This window comes from Prinia subflava, chromosome 2 (genome assembly GCF_021018805.1).
Source record: "Prinia subflava isolate CZ2003 ecotype Zambia chromosome 2, Cam_Psub_1.2, whole genome shotgun sequence".
Taxonomy (NCBI): Eukaryota; Metazoa; Chordata; class Aves; order Passeriformes; family Cisticolidae; genus Prinia; species Prinia subflava.
Genome location: NC_086248.1, coordinates 93,650,182 through 93,675,020, shown reverse-complemented (window position 1 = coordinate 93,675,020; position 24,839 = coordinate 93,650,182). Strand labels below are relative to the sequence as shown.

The window sequence follows — 24,839 nt, the reverse complement described above, 5'->3', positions numbered from 1 at the left end:
CTGTCTAAGAAGCAGCATTTTCTTTTGTCTCTGATTCATTCCAGTGTGATCGCTGTTTGCCATTGTACAATGACAAGCCTTTTCGTCCAGGGGACCAAGTCCATGCCTACGGTTGCAAACCGTGTCAGTGTTATGGCCATGCAGAAAGCTGCCACTACGACTTAGCGATGGATCCTTTTCCTCAGGAACACCACCGGGGCGGCGGCGGAGTGTGTGATAACTGTCAGCACAAAACAGCTGGTAAGTCACAGAGAACGGACTGGTTATCTTACAGTTCCTGTTCGACTAAGCCTTGTGTCAGCTGAAATTAGTACTGCTCAATGGCTGACAGTCCAATGAGAATTTATATATGTATATGTGTTTTTAAACTACACAGATAGTGCAGTTACAACAGCGGTGTCAACTCTTAAGCCATGGGAAAAATACTGTAAAATGTAACCCAATCTTGTATAAAAACTTTCATGCAAAACACATTAAAATAATAAAATTAAAATATATGGTTTCAAAGCTATTCCAATTACATCTGCTAGAGCATTTAAATCTAAAATATATTCTCATTGTCAGTGTAACAGACAACATCTAAAAAGGTTGTCAAATTTTGCTCTCATGTCAGTTTCTTGCTTACTAAAAAATCTCTTTCAATGTAGGTAGTAAATTTGATTACTTCCTAAAAAAACTCTCCTCTATTTCAGTATTTTTGACTTTATCTAGTAAAGATAAAAAAAGAAAAGTTTCAGGTTCAATTTTTCCAAAAAAAATGTATAGGCATTTGCATGGCACAGCTTTTATATAAGTGTGGTATTATATAACAGATGGAAGTTTAATGGAGTAAAACATAGTTTGTAACAGGTTCATTGTTTCATATGCTCTGGATCACTAAATTGGCAGGTAGAGATGAAAGGTGCATTAAAATGGACGTCCTGAAAATTATAGAATTCTCTCAAAGGAATAGTCTTTAATTTTGAATTATACAGCTAATTTTAATGAATTGGAAGCCATAATGCATAACCTTTCTTTCGTGCAGGAAGGAACTGTGAGCTGTGCAAGGATTTCCATTACAGACAAGCAGGTGCAGATCTTTCAGCCATTGATGTTTGCAAACCCTGCGACTGTAATGCAACAGGCACCAAAAATAAGAGCCTCGAGTGTGAGAATGTAAGTAGCCTCAAGAGTGGAAAAGGAGAAAATGATTCAATCAGCTGGGTAGACAGCCATAAGACTTTACAAAGTATATTCAGATGATAACTAGTCTATTAAAAAAACAATAGCTTAAGTTCAGCCTTTTTGAAATGATAATTGACTTACATCAGGCATCTGAAAGCTGAGAAAGCAGAGAGGAATTTGAGATGCAGTGCTGAAGAGTTACTCATCTAGATCAGCAGCAGACACAAAAGATGCTGTGTGAATATCGTTTTGAGATGCTACCTCTGCACTCAGTAATGTTAAAACATCTAGGTTTTGAGTGTTTTTGAAGGCATTGGTACTGTTTTAAAGTTACTAAAAGGTTTTGAAAATTCATGCAATAAGCTGAGCCTGAAATTGAACTAAAATTAAGCTACTTTTCCATATAATAAGACAGAGATTGATCTCCCTTTTAATTTATAAAGTCCATTAAAAATAAAAGAAACCCACAAAGTGATGCTGAAAAGAGAACACCATCAGCTATGCTTTTAAAGCCAATGGACCTCATTGTCATGCAAGCTGTCTAGTCCAATAATAAATCTATCTGTAACTTTTAAAACATGAATGTTGGAAAAAACCCAGGAAAAATGATTAAAATCTTGAACATATACTAAACATATATTCTGGTTTGTGTTCTATTCACTTGTGTCCTGTCCATTGCCAAAATCTAAATTTTGTTATGAATAGGGAAGAAATAATTGTTTTGAAATTTATTTTAAAGTTAGAACTTATTCTGCAGATAAATGTGATAGAACTTCTTCAGCTTGTTGCCACTTTTCCTATCTCTTCTTTTTTCAACACTTCTATTCATAAAGTAATCTCTGGCCTTTTTCATCATATATCTGTTGTCATTGAATTTTATTTAACAGTGAACTCTTGTGGATTCTACTGTATTTTCATCCTCAGTTACTATCACAGAGGTACAGATACGTGCCAAGTTTGACTCAGTGCACCTCACAGGCCTCATGCACATATTCTGTGTGACAAGCAAATTTAGCAAAAGATGTTTTTTAAAATAGTCTGCTGTATTACAAAGAGAAATTATTTTATAATTTTCAGTCTTCTGAAGTAATGTATGCTGCCAATAGCACAGATGTGGACAAAAAAAATAAAAAGCTTGCAAAACACCGGTATCATGTTAGGACTGTTTTTCAAGACAGGGGAGGAATGAAAAAAAAAGTTAATTTATGTATCCAGGGTTTGTGGTGAAATGTTAACCTAAATCAGCTTTAACTGTGATTAATAATCAGAGGAACAATAGTTTACAGAGATCAGTGCTTTATACTTAAATGCACAAGAATGTTGATGATGCCTGACTATGAAAGTATGAACGGGGAGATAAAATGGGAAAAATGGGGGAGAGTGTATTGCTCAATAAAGCATCAATTGCTGCAGTAGAAGCAGAGCAGGGAGAAATGATTGAGAGGTATTAAAGAATAGATTAATAAGGCTGGGGACTAAAGGCTGAAATGAATTACATGAAATAGAAAGGCATCATTGGAGGAAGTGTTTCCAAATTTGACCTGTGGAAGATGGAATCATAAGGAATAAGGACCCTACTCATGAAAATTAATTACCACATCACATTGATAATTTTCAAGGAAATTTGCCAAAAATGGGGCAGAACACACTTTAGTGCATAACTCATCACTTTCTTCAGATCATCAACATTTTTTCTTTTTGCAAAGTGCCACTTTAGCCACTAAGTTCCAAGAGGTACAGAGTTCTAAAATGAACCTGCTGAATCACAAAACAGTCTAATCTATTGAATCACACAGAACATTCACTCATCAAAGGAGGTATTATTCATGCTGATAGTTTGCAAGATGTGTAGAAGAGCTGACTGCAACACAGTTGCACCCATCTCAGTTCTTTGGACTAATCATGAAAACTTTATGCTTCTGTTGCTTATCACATTTGACCCTTAGTGGGAAATGCATTTAGGTATGGACAATTTCTCCTTGCAGTGTTTCTCACTTCTCGTACATCTGAAGATCCTGTCCGCTTACAGATCACTATGAAACTTCCTTTGTATTTTAAAGTGCAAACTAACAGAGTAAAACTTGAAAATTATGATTTTTATGGCTTACTGGCGGAATTTTAGATGGGTGGTGTAGCAGTGCATCCACTAGCAATTTGTTAGGTATTTTTGAAGAGTGAGGTTTTCTTTTGTGACTGCTGAGTACAACTGAGAATTGCTGCAGCCTGATAAAATTTGTCCACTTCTGTGCTGGTTATTGTTATTTAGTCATTTTAGAAAAGATGGTTGCATTGTCTTTGTGAGTATTTGTCGTGAAATATTTCAAACAATCAGAAAGTCCAGATGAACTGTTAGGGGTGCTTGTGTCTTAGGAGAGTAAAAGAATTGGCTGCCTTCCTCCTCTCTCCCTAACCATTCACACATGAGAAAGTTCTACCAGAATACTGCTGACGTGATCTTTCTTGCTCTAGTTGGAGATAAATGTTTTCTAGCCCTCATACCAAAATCCTTTGCTCATTTTCCTATGCTGCTTTTTACCCAGACTGCTCTGCAAATGCTTACATATTCTATCAGGCATGGCAGCTTGTAGTCCTTTTGTGATTCTGTTTCAGTAAGTCATATATAATGCTGGGGGAAAAAAACACTCTTTTCCTGGACATTTGTTTTTAGGCAGACCTGAAAGTGCTGCTATTGCCTTTACCTAGTCTTTGGAAGTAACATTTTGGTCTCAGTGAATTTAGATATCTTTCTTTAGTCAGCTTTTGCTGATTTTTAAAAATTCACCCTTAACAGTCAAATAAATATGTATCATGAACTTGTTGTTGTGAGGAAGCTGTAGTTTACTGCAGAGGATATAGTTCAGAATTGCAAAGGCTTAATTTTCTTCTGTCAAGGTGGCACTGTATTGTCTCATTTTACAAGAAAACTCTAAGGCAAGAAGATGAACAAAAATGTTAGTTACTGTTTTCTCTGAAGAGTCACATGAAAGCAGATTCCAGTGCTACTGAGTAACTATCTGAACAGACTTCAGATTTCACCTTTCTGCACACTCCCTGAATATTTTTTTAAACATTATATATATATGCACAAAATGAAAATAGTATTTCTATTTTTATTTTCACTTCTGAGTTAATTCTTTTGTCTAAATTTAGAATGAGCATTTCCGTTTTCACTTATCCATCTGCACAGATTTCAACCCATTTATTGTGATTGACAATAAATAAATGGAATATGTGTTGCAAGAGAAAGAACATAGGTTAAAGCAGTTAATTAAGGGGATTTGAGTCAACAGACACACCAAAAAGAATAAAGAATGTAAAGAATGCAAATGTGGCAATGAAAAATATTGTGCATAGTGGAATCCATAAAAAATCGAGTTATCAGACACTGTGTGTATTCTGCATCCTGAGTTTCTGTTAATGGGAGTCCTTTAACCTTATTGCTAAAATGAGGGAAAATGAGCTTTTTTATGTTCATTAATCCTATGGCTTTATTTTGAATGGATTTTAGAAAGTGGAAATGGTGGTTTTCTGTGAGAGTTTATTTGTGGGATTTGATCCATTCCCACCCCTTGGATTGTTGTGGGCAGAGGGTAAATGCCTCATTTTATGTTTTGAGCAAAAGTAGTAGAAAGCTACTGACTTTTGAAAGTCATCATATGTGATGACGAGATATCAGGGGAGTGCAAAGGAACTTCATTATTGCTGCTTATTCAATTTTCAGTTCCCAAACTGACATCCTGAAAATACTCTCAGGTATTTGGTGTCAGACCATTAACCTATGTGTGTGAGCCAGCACAGTACCATTCTCATTTCCTAAACTGGAGAAAAGGAAAAAATAAAAAACCTCAACCCGCTTGCTCCCCCCTTCCTGAGACTGCAGACAACTGGATGCTGGGGTCCTTGCCAGATTTGCATCCAGTGAAAAGTTAGTGAGAAATATATGATTAGCATTTAGATCAGAAAGGCAGAGTGTTGAGACTGGTACCAATCAATTACAAAATTGGTGGTGGCAGGATGAACAGAAAGAATTTCATGCCAGACCTAAATATACCCCTGAGTCTTGCAATGCCCTGAAACTTGCAGTGGGTCAAGGGAAGGTGCTTCTGCTGTGGTACAGAGTAAATAACAGAAATTAGTAATGACTTGGCCAATTATAAAATGTTATTTTTGTCAGATGTTTTGGGCTTCAAAACCAGAAGTTAATTTTGGAAAAAGACACAAGTGTAAGCTTTATTTGTTTTATTTAGTAAATTTGCATTTATTGTCTGGAATTGGAGAGACTTTCTGATTATGTTTTTGACACTATGTTGCTTCTATTACAGACACCAAAGAATAGCAATTTGAAATTACAAGCATATCCAAGGGGAAGGAGTTGATTTAACTTTTCTGAAAGGCTTAGGCAAATTATTTTTTCACCAAATCGCACTTATAATATAAGAATATGTATTGCCAACAAGAGTTTAAATAGCCAGACGTTATATTTCTCATACTGTGATATGTACATGTTGAATATCTACTAGGTGAATGCTATGGCTGAACAGTTTTCTGTACTCTAACAAACAATTATGGCAAGTCCTTGGAATATGTCACCCTTTGTCCTGGGTGCTTAAATCTCTTTTCAAGTCCATGTATCAGTCCAGTAACAGGACATTGGAAGGGTTGCTGAACAGGCTTCACTGTGAATTTGTCATTCTAGGTGTAATGTGTTAAAGTGTCCCCCAGTTAAAGAGTGGTATCACAAGAGTCTAAGGCAGGTGAACTGCTCAGTACACCTAAAATTCAGAACCATTAAATACTTGGATTACTGATTAAGGACGAGTCTGCAGTTGTGGTTTATGCAGGACAAGGTTGCTGGAATACCTTTTGGAACTGTTTACCCTCAAGGATATAGGAATAATGTGTACTTTGTACGTAAATTATAAATGACACAAGGGATACATGTGAACTCAGCATCAGTGATTTTCTGTATCAAATAAAAATTGTAATTACGAGGTCCCAAGGCTCATCAGCACTTGATAGCAATGCTTGGCCAGGTTCATTTTCAGAGTGAACAATCCAGAGAGATATTTTCCATCAGTGATTTAGTACCAAGATGGTCATGTTAATGCACAGGCTGTTTGTGTCTGCTGACTGTTTGGGTCAGAATCAGGTTTCTCAGGCATAAGTAAGAGGAGCACAGATTGCTTTCTGCTCTTCTATAGCCAGCACTGGTTATAGAAAATAGAAAAATTTTTCTTTAAATGGCAGATGACATTTGAATCGGGGAAGGGGGGAACTTTCAGTAATATCTCCAGTGAACAACTGGTGAAATTCTGGTTATCAAAACCTTTAAATATTCATTGCTACCAATATTTTCAGTGATACCATAGTTTCCAGAGTAAGCTACGTTTACAGAAATAATAATAACAAAATAGCCTCTTTCCTTTGTAATTCACTTGGATTTTTATGTAGTTATTGAAATGGTTTGTTCTGCCCATTTTGGTGTAGATTTCCGTGTTATAATGTGTGGTACACCTATTTCTGTATTTTAAAGATAGTGTTTTTCTCTATTTCTGATTTTTAAATCAAATTCTCCTCAGATTAAGCCTAAATATTCTTTTTACAGGGAGATCTGTAAATGGTTTTGTTGACTGGTTCCTGGATAAAATTTGAATTTTTTAGTTGGCCAGACATATCTCCCTCATTTGAAGAGTTACATTTATTCTTCAAGCATTATTTTTTTTACCATTTGTTACCAAATTTTGGGGATGTACATTTTCTGCAAGTGTATGTGATGAAAATTACTGCTTCCTGTAATAGCTTGAGACAAAATTATGCTGAAGATCCACGTATTCTTTGATTCTTTTAGCACTGAGTAATCTACATTCCACTTGTGGCATCTGGAAATACCTACCCTTTGCTCACAATTAGCCATGGGCTTCCAGGTATTGAGGATCAGAACAGCTCTGCTGTATGAAATGAGACTAATCTAGCACAGTATATTTTCTGATTACCAGAAACATGATCCTGCCATGATGTGCTTTTCTAGATTTTAACTATTTGTGGGTTTAGGGCTACCTGAGCTAAACTCAGCATTTTCGTGTGAGTAGTCACGTGTTTGGCATCCACATATGAAATTAATCTAACTGAATTTTTAAGTAATTAATTCCTTTAAGTTTACTTTCTTAGAATTTCTTGGATGTTCTATCTTATAACTTGAGAAAAAAAGGAATATTCATTCTATAAGATACATGATTTGTATCCACATATTCCCTTCATTTTGATTGTTTATTTCCCAACTGTAAAGTCTTTAGTCTCTTTTCATTTGTATCTTTGCTTATTCTACTCTCTCTGTGACCTCTTTTATTTTAGAGAGGGTAACCAGATACACAAATTATGTAAAATATTGACACACAATGGAGTTTCATGACAGAGTGAGATTTCCTGTGTAATTTTTGGTTCTTTTCTTGATAATCTCAGTATTCCTACTGCCTTTTTAACTGCTTCAGATCTTCCAAATGATTTGTAGGGGAAATGGAGCAGCTTTAACAGCTTTTTTCTTGAGTGATAATAGCTAATTTTGGATGTATCACTGCCTACCTATAGTCAGTGTTGGTTTTCCCCAAGCATTAAGTTTGTACTTCTTGATGTAGAAATTAATTTGACTTTTTGATCATCCATTTGGTTCAGTGTATGTGATATCTTAAGATGTTGCTGACTTAAAGAGATGCAGTAGTATCGTGTAGCATGATTTTCCTTTGGGAAAAAGTACCAATCTTCCAAGATATCATTTTAATTTCTAATAGATTGTAGAATAATAATACAAAAAAGCCTTCTAGAATGTAGCTCTCAGAAACTTTCTTACAGCCTTTTAAGGAGATTGATGTAATTTTATTCCTCTTTTACTGGTGTTGATTTAAGCAATTATTAAGTATTTCAGTAATGTTATATTTTGTTTCATCTAGAACTTTAATCTCATGTAGTCACTTTTCAACAGATGAGATTTTGCTAAGATATTTTTCTTAAATAACTTAAATGACTACTTTTGTTTTGAATCAGTCTTAAAAATCATTCTTTATATAGAAAGGTAGTACCTCTTTCATAGTGAAGAGCTGTGGATGACTTCCTTTGTGACCTCTGTTGTGGTTCCCTTTCCTGAATGCTATACATAATCATAAAAGCATTAGTGGTCATCTGCTCTCCTCAAAGCAGAATTGTTGTCAGTGCTGTATCCAGTCAGTCATGATTTTCTCTGGATAAATCTTGATAACTCTGGGAAAAGAGATTCCACATCCCCTCTGGGTAGCCTGATACTGATGCTGCACTACTCTTTTAGTGAAATGTTCCAAAGTCCACTCTGAATCTGCTAATCATACCACTTAATTATTTATTTCCCTGATTCTCTGGGAGTCTTCTTTTGTTTCTGACATTCAAATTTTTTTCCTTTCATGATTTGGGCATGTTGTTTCTTAAGTGCTCATTTTTGTGTTGCCTTATTCTAGTTTTAAAATTTGGTGGTGGTGATCCTCTCTTATTTAGCTATCCTATTTTGATCTTACTTTCACTTGTTGAAGATGACAATTTGCGTGTAATGCTTTCCTTCCTGTGGTAGCTTTTGGAGTTACTTCAAAGTTTTTTTGGGTATGAGTTGAGTGCTGTTGTGTAACCTGCCATCACTAGCACAAAAATATTTCTTTTACAGCTTTGCATTAAACTGGGTATTTTTCTTCATTTAGGATTAAACTCAGAGTTGCTTTTCACATGTGAGCTTTCTGATGAATGGCTGTGATGCATGACTGGGTCTCTTATAATACACTAAATATCTAGATCAAATCCAGTCTAAAAGGGAATTAACTTGAAAATCCTTGTTGCTGAGTTTTCTGCTATTGTGGTCTTTTAATTCTTCTTGTACTTGCTGTTGTGTTGCCTTTTTAATATCTACATCTTCCTGAAAAATAAGGCTAATGCATCAGTAATATATCTGTATCAAGAACTCATGTTAAAGAGATTTTATGGACTACAGAACCCTTTTATGAGGAAAGGGTAGGAGTATATGCTTCTCTAACTTTTATTCAGTATTTCCTGCACTGAGAATTTACTATTAGATGTTGAAATACTCTATTTCTATTAATAAAGCTTAGAGCTTCATTTTAGATTTGAGGATGTGATGATAGCATTTAAGTGGAGCTTGCCAGTGACTTTGTCTCTCCTGTTGTTTCAGCATGGATTAAAGATGAAAAAGGCAACAGTTAAGACAAATTTTTGTTCCAGTAGCTAATTAAAAACAAAGTACATAGAACTTTGTTGAAAGTCATTGATGTCATAGATGAATACTGGTTTTGAATTGCTGTACTTTTTCATATTTGTAAATATTTGCACTGGAAAAAATGCGCTGACCCAAAGAAAATTCCTTATAACAGTTTCTTTATTTCTGCATTTCCCAGAACACTTCAGTTAGAAGAGTTAGTTTTTGTTCCCAAATGAATCCCAAACCTTATACCAATTCCCGTCTCTGTGTTGCTTTGACTCTCTGGGATTGTTTTTATGTTGTGCATTAACCAATGTCTTTGTTTCTCCGTCCCTGTGTTGTTGCCCTTTGCCTGTGATTTGTTTCCCCACCATACTGGAGAGCAATGCAGGTAGAGATTGGGGTTTTTCCCACAAGATGTGAGACTCTTACTCCCAGATCATGGTCCAGACATAACAGGATGTGTCAGCTCCTTCTGAATAGCAATGCTGCGCTTTTAGGGTGAGGCGGAGCACCTTTACATACCTCCCCTGAAGTGGAACAGTTTGGACCCCAGCTGAACCAGGAAAAGAGGGAGAGGGTTTCAGTTGCTGAGCTGTTGGATCACATCCTTCAGTAAAAAGAGAGGAAATGTACCTTGGATGAGTAATCACAAAGGAAAACCTTCAATTTTGCTTAATTCTTCTTTAACTAACATTTCCACTAAAATAAATAAGCATATGGGCAGAACAAAAAATGCAAAACTTGACCTTTGAAGATGATAGTTCTTTACAGTAACTGTGATTCAAAAAAGTATTCATTTTAGTAGAAGTCACCATATCTACAATGCAATTTTGGAAATGTTCTTTGCAGGTTCTCTGTCCAGATGGTAAATAAGACTGCATTGTTTACTCAATTCTTTTTCCCTTCTGTTTTGAAAGAACAGGACTTTTCAACTCTGTTTAAAAGCTGAATAGTTGCACTCTGTTCAATATTTCTCTTTTTTCCTGTCTCTCAACAAATTAAAAAAATGCTCTCATACTTATTTTTTTTCTGTTCCATTTAAAATGTTCTGCTCCCCAACTCATACTCCCATTCTTGTTGCTAATGAATGTATCATCTAAAAATAGATATGTTCATCATTCTATAATGTTTTGTATCTTTCTAGATTGGAGGCCAGTGTAATTGTAAGAGACATGTGTCTGGCAGACAATGCAATCAGTGCCAGGAAGGATTCTACAATCTGCAACAGTCAAACCCTGATGGCTGCAGTCCCTGTAACTGTAATACCTTTGGGACAGTCAATGGAGATATTACCTGTCACCAAAATTCAGGACAGTGCAAGTGCAAAGCAAATGTTATTGGTATGTGTAATGCAAGAGTTCAGAGCCATTTTTCTTGTTTTCTCTGGAAATAAAGCACACTTGGTTTCTAAATGAAAGGTGTAGAAAGCTTCTTTGCTGAAGGCAGACTGCAAAAATGAATGAAATTAACTATTGAAAAATTATTAATTTAATAATTCTATCAAACTACAGCTTGAAGCTTAGTTTAATCAACCCTTTAGAAGTTTCTTTATGGCATAGCTACGTTAGCTTACATAGTTCCATACTAATAAGTCACAGAAATAATGTAATTTGCTTACTGTGTAGATGTTTCTTGTAGGAAATTAGCACTTTTTCACTGTGTTTTGTACTTAATGAGTTCTAAGCAAATCGTTTCCATGCTAGTTTTCTTAATAGGCCAAAATAAATGGATTTTTTTCTCAAAATATTCCGTGCTACAGGGTCCTTTGTGATAAATCTATCAATTTTTTTCTATTATATTTCTTTGAACTGTTCCTATGAAATGCAAAATAAGTCAACATAATTCCACAGATCATGTACATAGCTAGGGTTAGTTATCAAGGGCCACATAATTTTAATTTTGTAATTCAATGCCAAGCTGATTATAATAAACTGCTACCTTCTGTGTTATTTATCATTTTTTTTACAAGACGTGCTTTTTTGTTTGTTACTCCCACAGGTATTTTTCAGAAATTAGATTTGATTATAGCAATTTATTACTTCCAGCATATTTGAGGGGAGCCACAGCCACATAAGGACAAAATTTATCAAGTGCCCAAAATACACAGTATATATAATACACTTTGAAATGTTGATGTATGGGAATATTATGCAAGGAGAATTTCCTGATAAAGTGAGCCTTGCATGGTAACTGTACATGTCTCAGACTATACATATGTCTCAAAAAGAAAAATTCCTCTTCTGCTTTGTTATTAACAGAATTAGTAATCTATTTTTTTCTTCACCCTAACCAGGTCCTGGATTGCATTAATAATGTTCAAGTACATGTTAATATATTTGATATTATATACACCCTCACTTGTAAATGTTGACTCATTTGTAATGTTGTCTTTGTTGCTTTTGGAAATTAAAAGAAGGAAGAAAATGCAAAGTAACAACAAATAATGAAAATAGCTTTAAACAGATTGAAGCCTGAACAAATTCAGTCAGTTTTCCTGTGGACTGCTGTATTTTTTGTAAAATGAAAAGGGTGCTTAGAAAACCTCTGTGCATCTTAAACCCTTTCTCTGCCTTCAAGAAAAAGGACTTCAGAGCATTCTTAATTATATTTTCTTTGCTCACATTTTACATTTGAACTTGTGAAAACACTGCTTAATTTGGTGGTAGTTTGGCAGACAAGAAATGCACAGTCTGGTTCTCACGTATTTGGTTATCTACATATTACATTTTCTCCCCTTGATGAAAACATGAAAATTGTTTTTATTTTCACTGAAATAATTATTAAAAAAAAAAACAAACCTGTGGATCTGTGCTTTCTGTACTTATCTGTAGCTATGACGGGGGACTGTAGTTACGCAAGTGTTTGTTTGCAGGATAAAGACCTAATTCTTTCCAGACTAGATTATCTTTTTTGTCTTCCAAACCAATTGTAAATAAGCTGCTGTATATTGAAACATATGCAGCAAACTTTACTGGGGAACTTTCCTCTTTGGATTTCTAAATTGGTTTTTAGAGCAATCTGTCTGTTGCCATTTTATCTATTTAAACAAACACAGTAACAGAAAAATGCAACTACGGACTGCAATGTTATGAAACATGAACTGTTAGAGTTAACACAACTGTTAAATCTTACTAATGATTCTATCACCAGTAAAATACATTAGCACCAATAATTTTATTAAAGTAGGTCATTCATCTAGAATAAAAAGGTAGAGGAATGTGAATTAAATGCCAAGCGTGCTAACTCCCCTGTACTTGTTAACATTGAATGTGATGCCCTGTAGGCCTTCCTCAGTATCGTTAGGAATAGATTACCTGTCAGGAATATGTATGGCATATTCAAATAAGCACTGCGCATATTTTTAAAACTGATATGATATGAATCCATGTAGACCAATTTTAATAGTTCAAAATGAGTCATAATTCTTGTTAACAATACAGTTATTTTTAAAATTTGCAGCAATAGTGGTCCTTTTTTATTTTCCTTATTGAAATTAAATGATATGCCTTAGGTGAGTCATTCATCACTGTTAAAGAAACTCGCCTTCTGTTGGAATTTTTGAGTTTTTATCCATCTATATAATGCATTCCCTACCATTTTTAGTTTTATTTTTCTACATGTAAGTTGCTAGATGTATTTTTGTATGGTTTTGTATTTTTTTGAAATTATGACAGTATTTTGCTTGGAGATTGTATTTCTATTTTGCTATATGAAACAATTAAGTCATAGTGAAAGATTTTTCCACTGCAAGGGAAAAATATACAAAACTGCATTTGCATTTTTCGTATAATAATCTAGTTTGCTTTCTTGTAATGTACATTTTATAAACTAACATATAAATGGCATCCCTTGGGGCAGGGATAAAGCAAGCATTGACTTTGAAAAGAAAGCTAATAAAACTACAGGGTGAAGCATGAAGAAAACAGTTTATATTTTAATGTACTGCAGAAGTTAACTAAATCATACATTTAGATAAATATATTTCATTCTGGATTATGGAAAACATTTTCTGCTTTCAGTAAGGACTAACAATAAAGACTAACATAAATGCAATCAATGATAAAACTGAAGTATGGTGTTAAGCAAATAATTTGTTATAGTTAGTCTAACTTGTGCTGTCCTAGTGTATATTTAATGTTTTTAATACAATATATAAATCTATTATCAGAACAGATTGTGAGCCCAGTGCAATTCTCTGTGTATTGCATTTCTACAATACAGGGTGAAGAGTTCACTTAGGCATTGATTGTGCAACAGGTGCTGTTCTGGTGGACAAGGAGATTAATTCTGCTTTGTCTTAGAAATGTTACAAAGAATCTCCCGCAGAAGTATCTTAAATTGTATTGAGAGGCCAGCACAAATGCATTGCTTCTGAAACAAATTGGAAAAGTAAACAGACTTTTGGGATGCCACAGTTATTCAATTGATTTGTGCAGCCTCGTCACTCCTGTTAATTATGCTGCTGAAAAAATATCAGTTCTCCCTTTCTGTTTTTTTTTTTAATTTCATGTGTAGGATACTTACCCTTTTTAAAAATGAAATGAATAGCTTTTAAGATTTGCCTTTTTATTATTATTATTATTAATTCCTTTTCTCTTTCCAGGTCTGAGGTGTGATAGTTGCAATTTTGGATTTAAAGCTCTCAGATATTCTAATGAAGATGGATGTGAGCCTTGTTGGTGCAACAGCCACGGCTCAGTGAGCCAATTCTGCAACCCTCTCTCCGGGCAGTGCAATTGTAAAGAACGAGTGAAAGGGCTTCTCTGTGACACCTGCATGGACAACTTTTATGGGCTGGATGTGACTGGTTGTAAGCCCTGTGAATGTGATGCTGCAGGGTCCATTTCGGGAACCGTGTGCGATGCGAGGACGGGGCAATGTGCGTGCAAACCAAATATCGGCGGAAGGCGCTGCGACCAGTGCCTGGATGGGTACCACAGAGCGCAGAAAGGTGACTCCTTCCTTTGTCTGCCATGTAACTGCGAGAAGGCAGGGACAGTGAATGGCTCTCTGCTCTGTGACAAATCGACAGGACAGTGTCCTTGCAAAGCTGGCGTGACCGGCCTTCAGTGCAGTCAGTGCGTGCTGCAGTCGTACAACCTCAGCGTGAGCAACGCCCGCGGCTGCCAGCCCTGCGACTGTGACACCCTGGGCACCTTGGCAGGGACAGGCTGTGACCACGTTTCTGGGCAGTGTGTCTGTCTGCCTCAGCGCCAGGGGAGAAGGTGTGATGAGTGTAAACCAGGTAAGGAAATTGGAAGACAATCGATTTGATGTAGTAAGTTTTGCTTTCTTATAATTTCCTACAGTTTTTAATATGTAGACAGCTTCATGTCTGACATGTTTCTGACATATGTTATTATTTTTCTGTTTCTTCCTAACTGTGTGAGAAGAAAGCATTAGTTTCCTAACTACCATCAAATATTTCTTCTATTTCCAGATGTTTATGATTTGTATTATTACTGCAGTTTCAACTTGTCCAAAATAAGGTTATGCTACTTCTAGATAGTGAGAAAATACAAAAAACATCATGTCTCAATCCCTGAATAAGAGGTAAATTGGCATAATCTAATGAACAGCAGCTATCCTTGTAATGAAAAATGTGGATTTGGAAGGCAGAGTGCATGTTCCTCAGGAAGGACACTTCATGCATAAAGCTGAGCATGGCAGGAGGCACAGAGATGGTTGCTTAAACTTTGATGAGCCTGGCAAACGTGACACTTAGAAAGCATTCACCTGCCTTGCTGTATTGGGGTTGTGCTGGCTTGCACAAGGACTGCCTACAGTTTGGCCCTCCAAGTAGGTGATATTTGCAGTTTGCTACATATTTGTTCAAGTTGTTGTGCAGTATTTGTAAATAGAGTTTAGAAGTTTATCGTAAGTGGGGATCTCTGTAGTTATATTTCAGTGTTTTTATTTTAAAAAAGTAGGTGGATAAAGTGAAACTATAGGTAATGTTAACTTACCCTCCATCATAATATTAAGCAGATAGATTTAGTTCAAGTTAAATACATATACAATTTATTCAAGTAGCAGGTCACATTAAAAGGTACATTATAGCTCCATTGGTTTTAATATGCCATTCAATAATTTGAACAGAGGTTAAAAAAGCTGCTTAACCTCCATTAAGTATTTTTTAAAATGCTTTCATTTAAATTATTTTAGGTACATATACTAATAAATAAGGCAGCATTCTGTTTTTCTTAGTTCCTCCTCCAGTGCTATTTGACCTGCTAACCCTCCATAGCAGCCACTTAATCAGAGATCGGCAGAGGAGTGATGTCAAGGCTCCCCGAGTCAGTGACCGCCCTTGTCCTTGGAAAAGAGAGGCCAGGGTTTATGCAGAACTAAATGGTTTAAAAAGGTTTAATTGATAGTGTGAACAGCCTGGTTTGTAGAAAAGCTTACATGGCACTCAGAGGAATAGTCCCACAATAGTTCCTGGTAAAAAGAGAAATAATTAAAAAAAGTATTTGTGTAAGTAATACTTTTAAATTTGAGCACTGAGCTCTTTGCTGCATGTGAAAGTGTAAATTCTTATATTTGTAAAAGCACTGTATTGATCTTAGGAGAGCACAGTAAGTTGTGCTATTTTCATTGTTTTAGTGAGAGCCTATTTAGATGTTTAGTATTTCTGACTTTTATATAAAATATTCTTTGTTAGTATGTGCCAAAAGAGGCTTTTCTCCAAAACAAGGAAGGATATAAAAAGTCTTCCATATAGAAGATTTTAATTGGTTTCAAGTACTGTACACATGTCCTATGGCTTTGTCGTGGTACAAGGATAAGAAAACGTGCTCCAGATGTATATGACAATGTACTCCAAGTGTATATGTAGCCAGAGCAGCCTAATTAAAGCACACACAAACGGGTGAGTACTGGCAGCCCTGAAAACATACTGAGGATTTCTGAGTCTGTTGGGACATTTCAAGTCTATGACACAAGATAAGTTGCATTTAAAATAATGTCCCAGTGTAGCATATCTTTTATGTGCTTTGATAAAATCTGAGAAGTTTCCAAAAGTTACCGAAATCTTAATATAGGAAGAGTTGCTAATTGAGAAAAGGTCAAACTGGTTGTAGTTTTTGGAAATTGTTTGATAAGGAGACTGTTTTTCTTAAAGCTCTTTTTGGCCTATTCAGCCGTGTGTTTCATCTGTGAAGCTGTGTCCATGACCTCCTGTTTTCCAGTTTGTTTTGGTACAAGTAACATTTTGGTAGATTGGTGTACATTTATTTTTTCTTTAAACTAATGGTGTGTGCAAAGAGAGGAATGCTTGATTCTAGCATGAAACAAAATGAAAGAGCAATTTTTCCTTGTACAGAAACTTGCTTTTGAGATGTCCTAAGCTGCATTTGTTGAAACACAGGTTCTCTTCAACCCCCAAATCGCTGTGAGCATTTTGTCCCTGCCTCATTCTGGAGCTGTGTTGCTGACTGGATTTGTGCCACACAAATCCTATCCAACACAGGTCTTGGATCTTTTCAGGAGACCAGTAAAGCTGTAAGAGAGGCATTTTGTTTTGTAATTTCTTTACTCCATAACCACAGGTTTGCATAGAATTCTACATGGTATGGAAAAGATGTGAAGTAACATATAGGATGTGTTTCTGGGCACCAGTACTGAGGGTTTGTGTACATACTACCTCTCTTGGCCAGAAGAATGTGAATTATCACATTGCTGCTGTGGTTAACTGTGCATTCTGAAGCCCAGCCTGTAGTTAAGAAATGAGCATTACTGCCATAGATGGCAAACATGTAAAAGTACTAAGGAACTGGTCATGTGTTCCTTTTCTATACAGTGGGAGAAATGCCAAGAGGATGATTAAAAAAAGAAGCTGAATACTTTGCTATGACTTTCATTCTTCCTTTTGAAAAGTGTGTTTGATTGACAAATGTGATCAGTTATGGTTGAATTGGAAAAAAATCTGAGAAAGAGTAAGCATAATACTAGTTACATACATAGATCTCAGAGAGATTTGTAGTGGCTGTCTTAAAATTGGAAATTGGCTCTATTATACAACAGTGGATCCTTCATAAAGCAACTTTTATGAGCCCTTCTAACCTTGCTGTAAATTAAGCTTGCATTAAGTTGTTACTCTTTCCTACATGGAGTCAAATTCTAGATGGTGAAAGTAAATAATAATGATTGTGACAAAGAGTATGAATTTGTAATCTTGTGTTTCCTCTTTTTCCTCTACATTTGATCTTGGTAATTTACTTACAAATAGTTGGGGGAGGAAATTTTTCACATTTTCCTATGCCTCACTTTTAAAAAATGTTTTGCCTTTGTCTACTACTTCTGGGAAAGAAAAGTAATTGTCCAGAAACTTTTAGAGAGTTTCTAAAAAATTGTAATAAAAAAGATTATAATAAAAAAATATCCTACCAAATCCTTCACTGCTCTACATGGTTTAGGCAGTGTGGCTGTAGGAGAGCCAGGATGTTTAACACTAAGGTATAGATTATAATTAGTAATTTCACTGCTATGATAAAAGCAGTATATGCTGTATAATTGATCCTACTCGGGGAAAATTAATTTATTTTCCAGAGATGTGCTTATTTGCCCATTATAGACTTCTCTTAGATGTTATTTTATGCAAACGAATCATAGAATCATAGTTCTATGCAAAATTTCAGATGGACAAGGATCTGGTTTAGCCTGAGTGCTTATCATTTACTGCCACTATAAAGTGGGTCCTGCAGAAGTGCTTTGACCTTCTGCCCGAGCCCAAAGCTTAAACTTGTTTCCAGCCTTCCTGTTAGGTTCCTCGAGTGGAGCCGTTCATTGTGCTCAGGAGTGACATTGCTGGGAAATGGTCTCCTCTATTTATGCACAGGATGGGCACTGCAGAGCGCAGAGAAGTGCAGCAGGAGATAATACATGCTGCCTCACTAATAACTTCAGGCTATTTGCTCTCCGTGCTGCCTCACTTCGGGGCCTCTCCGGGATAAAGTGCCAACAGCGTGGTTTTTTATGATGCGAATGTATGTTAACTGGAGACTGATATCACTTCACTGTCCACTTGAGATTTATCTCACCGAGGACCAGAGGCTAAACTTGAACAAAGATTTGAGCAGTAAAATTCTAATGTTTTCAATTTGTTTAGTTCCTCTGCTATTTGGATATGAGCTCACAGTGCAGCACTGCTGCAAAGACAGAGAATACCACCCTAGGGGTGTATATATAGAGCTATCTCTTGTAAGACAAATAATAAGGCCTTGGGCAATATGACATGTTACAATATAATTTGGGGCTCCTTATTATAAAGCAGGACATTGGGAAGTTATTGGACAGCAAAAAATGTTCAGTAGCTGAGAGCATGACTAAGAAACTACTGATTGAACTTGATCTGGAGAGAGGGCAAGTGTCTGAGAAGTCTGTACAAATGCTGCCTATCACAGTAGCAGCTGAAATTTTTCTATTGAAGTTGTAAAATAACAACTAATAGCAACCAGCTAAGGGAGATAGAAACTGCTATCAATGGCCCTATTTTAGGATTCATGTTCCAACATAGGTACTTGTTGTTGTCTAGTGTCTCTTAATACTGTGGCATCAGGATCATTTGCAGAGCTCTCCTGCGCTGCTACATTTTTAATAAACTGTACCACTCCAAGGGGGAGGGGGAAAATAAAGAGAAAAACAGTTTCTGTGAAAAAACCAGTTAAACATTTAATAATAATCAGGTAAAAATAGCAAATATTTTGGAAACTTATGTAATTGTATTTTTACTAGCATGTCTTTACTCGAATTGTTTTCTGATCAGAAAGAAATTATTAAGAATGAAATAAGTCCATACATAACAAAATAAGTTATGCAAGTGGAACAGCATCATTAAGAGAATGCGTGTAAAAGCTCTTTCGTTAGGAACTTCTGGTGAGGTTGTGAATAATGGGTAACTTCTTGAATGACCAGATTAGAGGTGTATAAACTATATCTAACTGTATTTACCAGTAATAAATAAATATCAGCATAAATAAAGATCGCTTGTGAGGGCCATGAGATGAACGATAGCATAGCAGAAGCACACCAAATATACTGTGGGAAATGTGAAATGAATGCTCAAATTCATAATTGGAAATAATACAGGAACAGGACAGCATTCAGGGTGAAAGCTTTTTAATACCAGATCAGTAAGTTTATTAGTTTCTGTCAAAGTATTTGTGTAGATTACAAGCTCTATGTTAAAGAGGAGTAAAATATAAACTGGAACCTAGACATGCTCATCAAATGTAGTTTTTCAAAGAAACATTTTCTTGTTTCAAGGATTAAGTCAACCACTGGTTGAGAAAAAATGAGAGACATTCTTAAGAAGATAGTTGTGTTTCTTATGGTTTGCAGCTGGACATTTTGAAAGCTGAGATCTCAGTCTAGAACAGACAAATGCCTCTTCTCTGTATGCTATTTTTTGTTTCTACTGCTTGTGGTGCACTCATGAGTACTTCTCACAACCTTGGGTCTTTGCCCACAGACATGTTAATGTACTCTCCCTGTTTTGCATTTGCTCTGGCTAAGGGTCTGAAGAGAGATAACAAACATTCTCAAAATCCCTTTCCCTTGCAGGTTTTTATTTGTCGGCATCCAGCGTCACTGGCTGTGTGCCATGCCTGTGCCACGTAGCTGGTTCTGTGAATCAGAGCTGTGATAAACTCACTGGCCAATGTAGTTGCCAAGATGCCTCCGTAACAGGACAGACATGTGAACGTTGCAAAGAACTTTATTTTGGATTCGACTCTCTCACAGGGAGGTGAGTGTTTCTCTTTTTATAGGTCACTTATAACCTTCTTGTTACATTTTCCTCGTGGCTCAGTCAAGGGTTTATCGACAATGGAAAGATGTGTTCTGGTTCTGTTAATCCTTCTATGAGTTCGTGAGCGCACTGATTTACATGTGATCCATTAGCACATGATTATGTGATACATTATCACGTGGTTATGTGATACAGAATCCCCTGTGCCCCCATGAGCTCAATGAAATAGAAATTTTGCCACAGATTTGAGTAGTAACAGCATGAAAGGTGTATCAGGCTAAGTTGTAGCAATCTGTTAATTGTTTCCCTATGTTTTCTCTGCATCTTCAGTAAGGTATGTTGTTTTCTGAGGTGTCAAACATTGACTATTAAAATGCAGGTAATTTGCCGTTCTTACAACTAGGGAATGCTATTGAAGATTGCAGGAAGATTTAGTGGGAGGCTGTGGGGAGGGGAAGGGAAACCTACAGAGATCCCTGACTTCCCAAATTTCTTTTAGTAACAGCACTACAAATATTCACTGCACCTTTACTCTTAAAAAATTGTTTTCCTGAAGCAGTGCATTATTTTTCAACATTTTGTTATGTGCCACGGGGTAGTCTGGGATCTTTAGGTGAATTTATATGGTTTCCTTGGATTATAAGGGGAAATACATGTCTCTGTAGCGCACTGTTATTTCAACTATTGCTCTATCTTTTTTTTTTCCAGGATCATCTTTCTTGCCTAGTCCTCACAATCTCAATTTCCTTTTAATTTATTGTCCAGAAAGATTGCACCCCTCTTATGCTATTATCTTTTCATCCAGACTGATGGTGTTAAATTATTTTATTTGGTATTTTTGCCTTTTAAAAAACCAAGCCCACATACCACAGGCAAAAGCAAAATCTGTACAATGTTCCTCTTCTCTCCCCTAGATAGTGTGTGCTAGACATGCTTTTAGGTAGTGATTAGCAGTGTCATCCTGCATATATTTGACATTATTCTGCAGATTTTTCACTTTAACTTTTATGTTACTGTCACTCATTAGGAGATTTTTAAAATTATTTTTTACTGTTTTGGGTCACAGAGACATCAGCTAATAGCCATAAAGTAATCTGTAGGAATAAGGACTTCCTATTTTCATTTCCTGTCATTTCTAATGGTGAGAAATAAGGTCTGTGTAATATTAAAGTTCCCTTTGAAATATATTTTCCTGATTATCAATGATACCTTTTTTTTTAGTATACTTGGAATAGATTCTCCCCTCACCCCTCAGTTTTAGCACATTTGTGCTAAGCAATAGATTTTTTGAGCTAGATACTGGCTTTTAAATACCTGCATTTTAACCTGTCTTTTAAAATTCAAAATGTGGAAATATAAATTATCTAGATTTAGACCTTGTTGTAAAGATAGAAAGTTTTTAGAGTTCTGGAATTTGAATCTGAGTTGGCTTTCATGCCTCAATACTAGTCAATCCTCTTGGCAGTATTGAAGACTACTCTGGTTGTACATGAACATGATTAACTTATGTTGCATTTGCTTGGCTCCCTTTTCATTGTTGTCTTCTTGGGCCATGTACCTCTGTTCCTCAGGCAGAAACTTTTATCCACTGAAAATGATAATGCAGGTCTTTATTTGTTAATCTATTTTATTCCATTTCTTTAACTGTTAATATCTTCATAAAAAGAGTAATATGCTTTTTCTTTCTCCATAAAGTTGCCAGGTCATTTAAGCCATACGTGCTCCAAGTGTCTCTTAAGGACAGAAAAGGATGTGGGCTATCTGTAGTGGCAAAGACATATCTATCTTCGCACAGCAGCACAAAAGAAGCAAAAGTTGTGATATACAGAGTTTGTGAGGCTTTAAAATTCTCCCACTCTGCATGTATATGTGAACTTATTTATTTTGTGGTGTTTTCAAGAAAAAACAGGAACTCCATATTCTTTAATGCATTTCAGGTTATGAAGCAGGAAAAATGTCTTGGCAATTAACAAAACAGAAATAGCATTTGCAGCAGTCTGAGCAGATCTGTAATGGTTGTGAGCATCTGTACACATTTGTAATGCTTTACCTCTGTATTGTTTACTATAATGAACTGGTCAATGAACATCACAAATTGTTTACCTATTTATATATATATCTTGACAGATTACTGTTTATGAAATCCATTTAGCAAGTGAGGTTTTCCCATAAGGATGAAAAATGAAGATTTTAAACAGATTGCTGGAGAGGCTCTAACTGCACCTAGAGAGTCAATGTAATAAAGGTTTCTCTATATTAATATTACAAAACCCATTTATCCTCAGAAAATCAATATCACAATTCATCTTGGCGTGACATTTCTCTTTCCATGTTTTAAAAGTCTGTTTTCCTTGATTATATATAATTCTGTTTTAATAAAACTCAAATATGTTTGACTCAGAGTACCTTGAAAAAGTAGCATTTGGCAAGAATACTGCAAGTATTTCTCACATGATTAAAAGTAACTTATCTTTTAAAAGAATTGGATAATTTTTTGTGACAATTCTAAATTGACTGAATCCTTAATCCTGACTGAAAAGCATGAACTATGCCTAACAACAAATCCAGTTCTAGTTTTTTGCGGTTTAAGAAGATGATGCATGTCATTACACAGAAATAATGTGTAATCCCATGGAGCCGAATATAGTGAAATATCTGCTGTCATTTGCAGGATCAGAAGCCTCATTCAGTATAGGTGAAGATAGGGAGCCTTCACTTTTCCTGGAAGGAAAATGGAACAAGCAGAAAGGAACAGCCCCACCCTGGCAGGCTGAGAACTATCCCTGTGACTGTATGGTTATTGAGTTTGATTGTCATGTGTGAATGGTAATCAAAACTAGAATAATCAGGAGACCCTTATCCATAAGAGGTGCAATAATACACAGGAACAATAAGAGAAGCTTGTCTTTCTCTGCTTATCTATCAGGAAACTTTTGTTAACATCCCCCCCTCCTCCAATAAATAATCAGCATGTAATGAAATTGTGAAATAATAATAAAAATTCTCTTACTGAGAATTTTTTTTTGGTAACTAAACTGGGTTTTAGTTAAAATACTCTAAACAAAAATCTCTATTTAAAGGATGATTTGGATGCCCTGTCTATTGATGAAAAGGCTTTTGAAAAAATTGCCCCTTTTCTCTTGGCTGTAAAAGACAGCAAAATACTACAGTATAGTGGTTTCCAAGAGAGAATGTATTTTATTTATTCTCAAAAGGATATTAGTCCATAAAACAAATTTGCAGCTTATTTTGCAGCTTTAGCTTTTATCAGCCTTTTTAAGGGTGTTGAATGATTCCCCAGGAGATCACACAGCACGAGCTGCTGTGGAGTAAAGGAACTCTAATACAGAGAGCTCTGCAATAGGCAGAAAATGTATGTGAAGAGTTTCCTTAAGCTTGTTTAAAAATCTGTCACATTTAATGCCTATTTCACTGATTTTTGACCTGAATTTTAGTGTCCTAATATGAAAATAGTTTCCACCTTCCCCTCCTCTCTCCTTGCCTTAAAAAGCTGATACTTAAACCATAGTTGAAGATAGTAAGAGATACAGACCAAGGTGTGATAGTGATGACTGGGAAGATGGCAAAGTAACTTGTATAAAGGCACCACCGCATTTTCCTTGGGTCTGGTGAAACTGGCCAAAGAAAGATCAGCCAAATATAAATTGACTCTTGTTTAGTCTTAGGTTACCAGAATAAAGGGGACACTGCATGACTGCCTTGGACTTCTCTGGTATCGACTTCTTATTTTTGCTGATTTATCACCTTGGGACCTGGCATCTGGAGTAATTTAAAATTCCCTTGAGGCTGGTGTTACTTATGCCTGAGAATTGGAGTTTTCTAGCTCAGGACAAGGGGATGTTCCCAGTATGTTTTAGCTGCAATGTACCTTCCCACTTGTTTCCCAAACCATGGTTTTTCAGAGCTTTTAGTCTGCAGCAATTAAAATATAGCAAAATTGGAATCTAAAGTATGGGGTTTTATTTGCCATTGTTGGCTTTGTTATGAGTAATAATGGCAGTCTGTATTGCAAAGGGTAGCATAACAGTATTTGTAGTCGTTTGTTTTATTTAATTTCTGACATGTTCAAACTCTTTGAATATTTGTACAATCTGACATCAGTATCCATGCTATAAATGAGTGTCAGTGGGGAACAGTGTATCAGGTGAAGAGCAAGTTGATCACAAGAGGTTTCACATTCAAAAGCCAAAGCATAAATTAATCCTGAAAATATTCTACTGCTGCCAGAGAGATTTACAGAATTGAAGTGTGGCATTTGTATGATACCGGTGCTTTTGAATTTTTTGTTCTTTTAATTTAAAAATAATTTACTTGCACACTTAATTAATTATTCATTGTAGTTATTGCAAATTTTGTCCTTCAGGCTGCAAAGAAATTGTGCTTTCTGTTGCAATATTAGTATTTTTGCTGTTTTGTTTCCTGTCACTGTCTTATTCTGAGGTATTTTCTCCCAGCTTTGGTCACCTTTCATTCTCCTTTATTCACAGCATGTTATTCTTTTCAACTTTAAGTTGCCTTTGTGGGCAAGAAATTATTAATTGAGTTATTTTTTCCAACTAAAGCCTAGTTTTCCCTGAGGTAGAAGGTTGCCTGTATTGTGCAGAAACCTCTTCAGCTGGTTACATATGTATCACTGAACTCTGCAGCTCTCATGAAAGGTTGCATGAATAAGGA

At 35.8% G+C, this 24,839-nt stretch overlaps 1 protein-coding gene across 1 annotated transcript in view; it reads left to right on the top strand.

Annotated features, from left to right (window-relative positions):
- USH2A (usherin) overlaps positions 1–24,839 on the top strand; it is a 372,599-nt gene that overhangs the window by 48,295 nt on the left and 299,465 nt on the right. Inside the window, exons 10-14 of the mRNA XM_063391039.1 lie at positions 45–240; positions 1,025–1,155; positions 10,539–10,734; positions 13,998–14,639; positions 19,958–20,141. Of these exons, the coding sequence (XP_063247109.1) occupies positions 45–240; positions 1,025–1,155; positions 10,539–10,734; positions 13,998–14,639; positions 19,958–20,141 (1,349 nt within the window). The remainder of the gene's footprint in view (positions 1–44; positions 241–1,024; positions 1,156–10,538; positions 10,735–13,997; positions 14,640–19,957; positions 20,142–24,839) is intronic.